Genomic DNA, 6,464 nt, shown 5'->3' on the forward strand with positions numbered 1-6,464 from the left:
TTTTTGTTAATAATTGTAATTAGCTTTTTAAGCTTTAATTTTAATTTTAGTGTAATTTTTTTTAAATATTGTATTACTGTTTTTTTTAGATAGTTATTTGGTTGCAGTGTTATTTTAGTATTATTTTATACTATTTTAGTTTTTATTAATATTTTGTATTAACTTTTAATTTTATATTTTCGGTTTTCATTTTAATTTTATTTAAATTTTTTGTATTTTATGTTTTTTATTTAAATTTTTTTTATATAGTATCACTGTGTTTGTTGGTTGCAGTGTAATTTTAGTATTATTTTATACTATTATAGTTTTTAATAATATTTTGTATTAACTTTTATTTTTATATTTTCGTTTTTCATTTTAATTTTAGTTAAATTTTTTGTATTTTATGTTTTTTATTTTTATTTTTTTTATATAGTATCACTGTGTTTGTTGGTTGCAGTGTAATTTTAGTATTATTTATATACTATTATAGTTTTTAGTAATATTTTAATACATTTCTGATTGAATAAGACACATTTGAAGCTGCTGTAAAACACTGAACTCTACTTCGGTTTGTGCCTAATTTCTTAACTTTCTTTGCTCTCGCTTCAGACAGAGACGTGAATCGTTTGAGTCGCATCGAGTCGGTTCACGCGGAGGACAGACAGCAACACACACACATCAGGTGAGCCGCTGAAGTCCATATAAATCAGCATTATTGTCCCGTGTGTCCACATGTGACATGAAGGGTGTGTTGTTCACAGAGGCCAGACTGCTGAAGCTCACCAGAGCAATCACTACTGTGTGGACGAGAACACAGAGAGACGAAATCATTACCTGGATCTGGCGGGAATAGAGAACTACTCCTCCAGATTTGACAGTAAGATTCTACCGAGCGTGTGTGTAATATCCCCGAAATACAGTCCTTATCAGTCTTCACAGAAAAACCTGTGGTGTTAAAGGGAGAATCTCAGGGGCACATTGCACTGAAAGGCAAATCTCACAAAACCCATCAGGAAATGTCATATTTCACCACAAAATTAAAAGAAATAAGAAATATTTTGCATAAAATAAACGCATTTTTGGACCCTTACGGCATTAATATTTATTCATTTATTTTTATTTGACATTATTTGCATACATTAAGCTCACCCCCTCCAATTTCTCATAAAAATCTCATAATTGAAATGCAAAAGAAATAATAGTAATACTATTTTAATTGTAAAGTCTTTACTCATCATGGTAGGAATTGTTGTGCTGCTTTTAATTTATGCAGTTTTAAAATTGTGTTTTATTAATTTTCCTGAAAACAGGATTTTTTTAATCCAAAATATGTATTTTTAATATTTTATTATCTTTTATAAAATATAATTGCTTAATTTTTGTTAATTTTTCTGATGTTTTCTAAAAAAAAAAAAAAATGTTTTGATCATTGTTCTGACCCTTTATAAAATATAATTTTATAATTGATAATTTTTAAATGTATAATTCCGTAATTTTTTGTTCATTTTGCTGACCTTTTATAAAATATATTTTTTTAATTTTGATCATTGTTCTGACACTTTATAAAATATAATTCCTTAATTTTTGGTAATTTTTTCAAACATTTCATAAAATATAATTCCTATAATATAAAAATATAATTGTTGTTATATAAAATATAAATATAGAATATTAAATAGATATTACATTTAAAATGTAATAAAATTAAAATATTAAATTAAAATATAAAATAAAATTATTGTTCTGACCCTTCATAAAATATGATTGCTTAATTTTTGTTCATGTTGCCGACCTTTTAAAAAATATAATTTCCTTAATTTTGATTATTGTGCTGACTGTTTACAGTATAGAATTCCTTCATTTTTGTTCATTTTGTTCATTTTTAAAAAATATATATATTTCCCTTAATTTTAATAATTGTGCTGACCTTTTATAAAATATAATTCCTTAATTTTTTGGTAATTTTTCCTACAATTCCTAAAATATAATTCCTAAAATATAAAAATATAATTGTTGTTATATAAAATATAAATATAATTGTTGTTATATAAAATATAAATATAATTGTTGTTATATAAAATATAAATATAATTGGTGTTATATAAAATATAATTATTGTTCTGACCCTTCATAAAATATGATTGCTTAATTTTTTGTTCATGTTGCCGACCTTTTTAAAAATATATTTTCCTTAATTTTGATAATTGTGCTGACCCTTTATAAAATATAATTTTATAATTTATAATTTTTAAATGTATAATTCCTTAATTTTTGTTCATTTTGCTGACCTTTTATAAAATATATTTTCTTTAATTTTGATAATTGTTCTGACCCTTTATAAAATATCATTCCTTCATTTTTGGTCATTTTTCCTACAATTCATAAAATATAATTCCTAAAATATAAAAACATAATTGTTGTTATATAAAATATAAATATAATTGTTGTTCTGACCCTTCATAAAATACGATTGCTTAATTTTTGTTCATGTTGCCGACCTTTTATAAAATATATTTCCCTTAATTTGAATAATTGTGCTGACCCTTTATAAAATATATTTTCCATAATTTTGATAATTGTTCTGACCCTTTACAAAAATATAATTCTTAATTTTCATTAATGTTCATGTTGCCGACCTTTTATCAAATATATAAAATATACTCCTTCTGCAAGGTTCCTCTCCTCCTGTGGCCCAGCAAGAGCAGCCCTCGCGGTCTTCACACAACCAGAGCCGTTCCCGTTCCCATGAGCCCGAAACTCACGCCCATCAGCGGCGGTCGCAGGTCCTCGCCGACCCCTGCGTGGCCCCGGATCCCCGCGTGCGCGGCGGGCCCCAGTACATCAGGTCCCCCAAGGCTACGTCCAAAGGAGGCCAGTCTGCGGCCAAAACCAGCAAGTGCCACGGCTACTATCCGCCTGTGCCGGGCGTTTCCTTCCCAGCGGGTCAGAACGTGTACCATCTCGCCCAGCAGAACCAGCCTCAGCCCTCGCCGGGTCCCCAACACCCTCTCCAGCACAGTCACAGCAAGAGAATGAGAGCCAGAGCCAGAGAACAGGCCCTGTCGCCCTCCAAACACACCCAACAACAACAGCCCTCGCCAGACCGCGAGCAGAACGCCGGGTTTGTGCTTCCCGTGGTCCAGCGGCACGAACACCATCATCATCACGAACACCATCATCATCACCACTACCATCACTACCAGCAGACATGACTCCAGCAGGAGTCACTTATGGAGCGCAGACTCGGGAAGCTCTGGATGCGAGTTCGTTTTAAACCGCATTGAGATTTCAGGCTAACTCTCGATGCCCGTCAGGTTTGTTCCTGTTGTGCAGTATGAATGTCCAGCAAGTATTTCTATAAAAGCATATGTGACCCTGGAGCACAAAACCAGTCTTAAGTGTCAATTTTTCAAAATTGAGATTTATGCATCATACTTAATATCGTAATGATTTTTGGCATAAAAGAAAAATCAATAATGTTGACCCATACAATGTATTGTTGGCTATTGCTACAGATATCCCCCAGCGACTTAACACTGCTTTTGTGCTGCAGGGTCACATTTATCAGATATTCAGAAATCTGCTCTGCTCAAACTCAGGCACTTACTGCGTTCATTAACTGTATCGTGATTGTGATTTACACAATGAACAGAATGAAAACAGAGCTAAAGTTAGTCGTTGCTGACCGTTTACATGAAGACATCAGCTTCCTTTGGATATTTCTTAACCATCTTTTGAAATATAAATTATGCTTTTACAGATATGTGTAATTTGATGAAGTGTGATGAAATTATTTAGAGACAAACCAAAACAGACAAACAAACAACAGTTTTGTTAATTAAAAGGATTTTACAAAAGAGCAACAGGATGCAAAATGATATTGATGACACTATAAAATATAAATCAATTATCAGTAAAAAAAATAATAAAAAAATTTAAAAAAAAATATATATATATATATTTTTTTTATTATTATTATTATTTATTTTTTTTACACACACACACTTCCGGGCAAAAATTTTGAATAATTCAGATTTTTTAATGTTTTTGAAAGAAGTCTCTTCTGCTCACCAAGGCTGCATTTATTTGATCAAAAATACTGTAAAAAAGCAGTAATATTGTGAAATATTATTACCATTTAAAATAACTATTTTCTATCGTGAAGATATTTTAAACTGTAATGTATTTCTGTGATCAAAGCTGTATTTTCAGCATCATTACTCCAGTCTTCAGTGTCACATGATCTTCAGAAATCATTCTAATATAGACCTTAAACATAAAAATATCTTTATTATACCAAACATTTGACAATGTATTGAGTGAATATATACATATTTTATTTGAAACATTACAATTAGAGACCCAGGGGAAAATAAAAACAGCAAACTATTTGAAATGATTTAAACTTCACTTAATTGTGATAAAAGAAACTAACATGATTTCCATCTTTAAGTTTTTTTTTCAGTATATACAGACATGTATGATGGGGTCATGAAATATACTGCATAGAAGGAATGACCCTATAATATTATATTGTATAATTTAGCCGTGATGCTCTGCTCGGCTGTCACTCAGATGTGGTTTTGTGTGACGGCGTCTCTTCCAGTATTTTTTCTAATATTCGTGGATCTCAGGTGAACGGTGCTGCTCTGTAGCTTTTCTGGAAATAAAGGCTATTTCTCTTTCGGGAGACCCTGCCATGGACTGAACGTCTCCCTCGTCCCAGAGGAAATATCACCACTGCCAGTTTGAATGCTAAAATATCCTTTATGTTTAAAAATAAAAACTATATGAATATAAACATTTTACTGTATGATTATACTGTTTATGCATATTTATCATGGTTTATACATATGCATTTGTTCTTGTTTTTTAAATATTTTAATAAAATACATCCAATGCATTTGACATCTGCCTTTTCCTTCTCTCAATTATAGAAATGTATAAACTGACGTAACCCTCTAGTGCTCTTTATATATATATATAAATGTGAGCCTGCAGCACAAAAGCAGTGTTAAGTCGCTGGGGTATATTTGTAGCAATAGCCAAAAATGCATTGTATGGGTCAAAATTATCGATTTTTCTTTTATGTCAAAAATCATTAGGATATTAAGTAAAGATCATGTTCCATGAAGATATTTTGCAACACACACACACACATACATATATATATTTTTTTTTACTTGATCAGAACAGTACGAAACTTGGTAAAGGTTTTGGCACTCGATATGTGAACAAAAAACTATTCCGTAAATATAATTTAGTACAATTAAATCCCCTAAAAAATCTAAATATTAAATAAAAAACATTAACAAACTAAAATATAGTACATTAATTTCGTTGACATAATTAAAAAAAAAAATGTAATTTTTGACCGCCAAACGAAATTATTCATTAGCAGCAATAGAATATCTGATAAAAATGAGGTAAAGTAACTTTAGCCACACCCCTCTCTCTTTAACTCCTCCCTGCAATGGCACGTCAACCAACCGGATGTCAGTAAACGCGAACGCGCAGAATTCCATTTCTCACGATACTTAAAGGGATAGTTCACCCAAAAATTGTGTCATTAATTGCTCACCCTCATGTCGTTCCAAACCCGTAAGATCTTTGTTCATCTTCGGAACACAAATTAAGATATTTTGACCGAGATCTGAGAGCTTTCTGACCCTCCATAGACAGCAAGGGAACTACCACATTCAAGGCACAGAAAGGTACCAAGAACATCGACAAAATAGTCCATGCGACATCAGTGGTTCAACTGTAATTTTATGAAGCTATGATAATACTTTTGGTGCGCAAAGAAAACAAAAATAGCGACTTTATTCTCCCCGAGTTCCCATCTACCGCCATTATCGAGAGTAACACAACGCATGCGTGTGCTTTCCTCCTCTGCTCGTAAACAAGACGCAGCGCGTGCGTCGTGTTACTCTCGATAATGGCGGTAGATGGGAACTCGGGGGAGAAGAATTGTTGAATAAAGTCGTTATTCTTGTTTTCTTCGCGCACCAAAAGTAATCTCTTAGCTTTGTAAAATTACGGTTGAACCACTGATGTCACATGGACCATTTTAACCATGTTCTTACTACGTTTCTGTGCCTTGAACGTGGTACAGTAAGTTAGTTCCCTTGCTGTCAGGGTCAGAAAGCGCTAGGATTTCATCAAAAATATCTTGATTTGTGTTCCGAAGATGAACGAAGATCTTACGGGTTTGGAACGACATGAGGGTGAGTAATTAATGACAGAATTAGCATTTTTGGGTGGACTATCCCTTTAAGCATCGCGCAAAATCGCATTCTGTCAGGGGAGCGGCCCGCGTTTTTTAGCCAATCATTCTGCGCGTTCGCGTTTACTGACATCCGGTTGGTTGACGTGCCATTGCAGGGCTGAGTTAAAGAGAGAGGGGTGTGGCTAAAGTTACTTTACCTCATTTTTATAGACTATAAATACAGAGCAAAAAGCATTTTAAAAAATAAACATAC

General features: G+C 32.4%; 1 protein-coding gene across 1 annotated transcript in view; it reads left to right on the plus strand.

Annotated features, from left to right (window-relative positions):
* The window catches only part of LOC107659078 (protein naked cuticle homolog 2-like), a 46,504-nt gene extending 43,096 nt beyond the window's left edge, over window positions 1-3,408 (plus strand). Inside the window, exons 8-10 of the mRNA XM_016447892.1 lie at window positions 592-664; window positions 744-859; window positions 2,656-3,408. Of these exons, the coding sequence (XP_016303378.1) occupies window positions 592-664; window positions 744-859; window positions 2,656-3,194 (728 nt within the window). The 3' untranslated portion in view covers window positions 3,195-3,408. The remainder of the gene's footprint in view (window positions 1-591; window positions 665-743; window positions 860-2,655) is intronic.
* Window positions 3,409-6,464: the final 3,056 nt, after the last annotated feature.

This window comes from Sinocyclocheilus anshuiensis, unplaced genomic scaffold (genome assembly GCF_001515605.1).
Source record: "Sinocyclocheilus anshuiensis isolate Anshui unplaced genomic scaffold, SAMN03320099.WGS_v1.1 scaffold411, whole genome shotgun sequence".
NCBI classification, from domain to species: Eukaryota; Metazoa; Chordata; class Actinopteri; order Cypriniformes; family Cyprinidae; genus Sinocyclocheilus; species Sinocyclocheilus anshuiensis.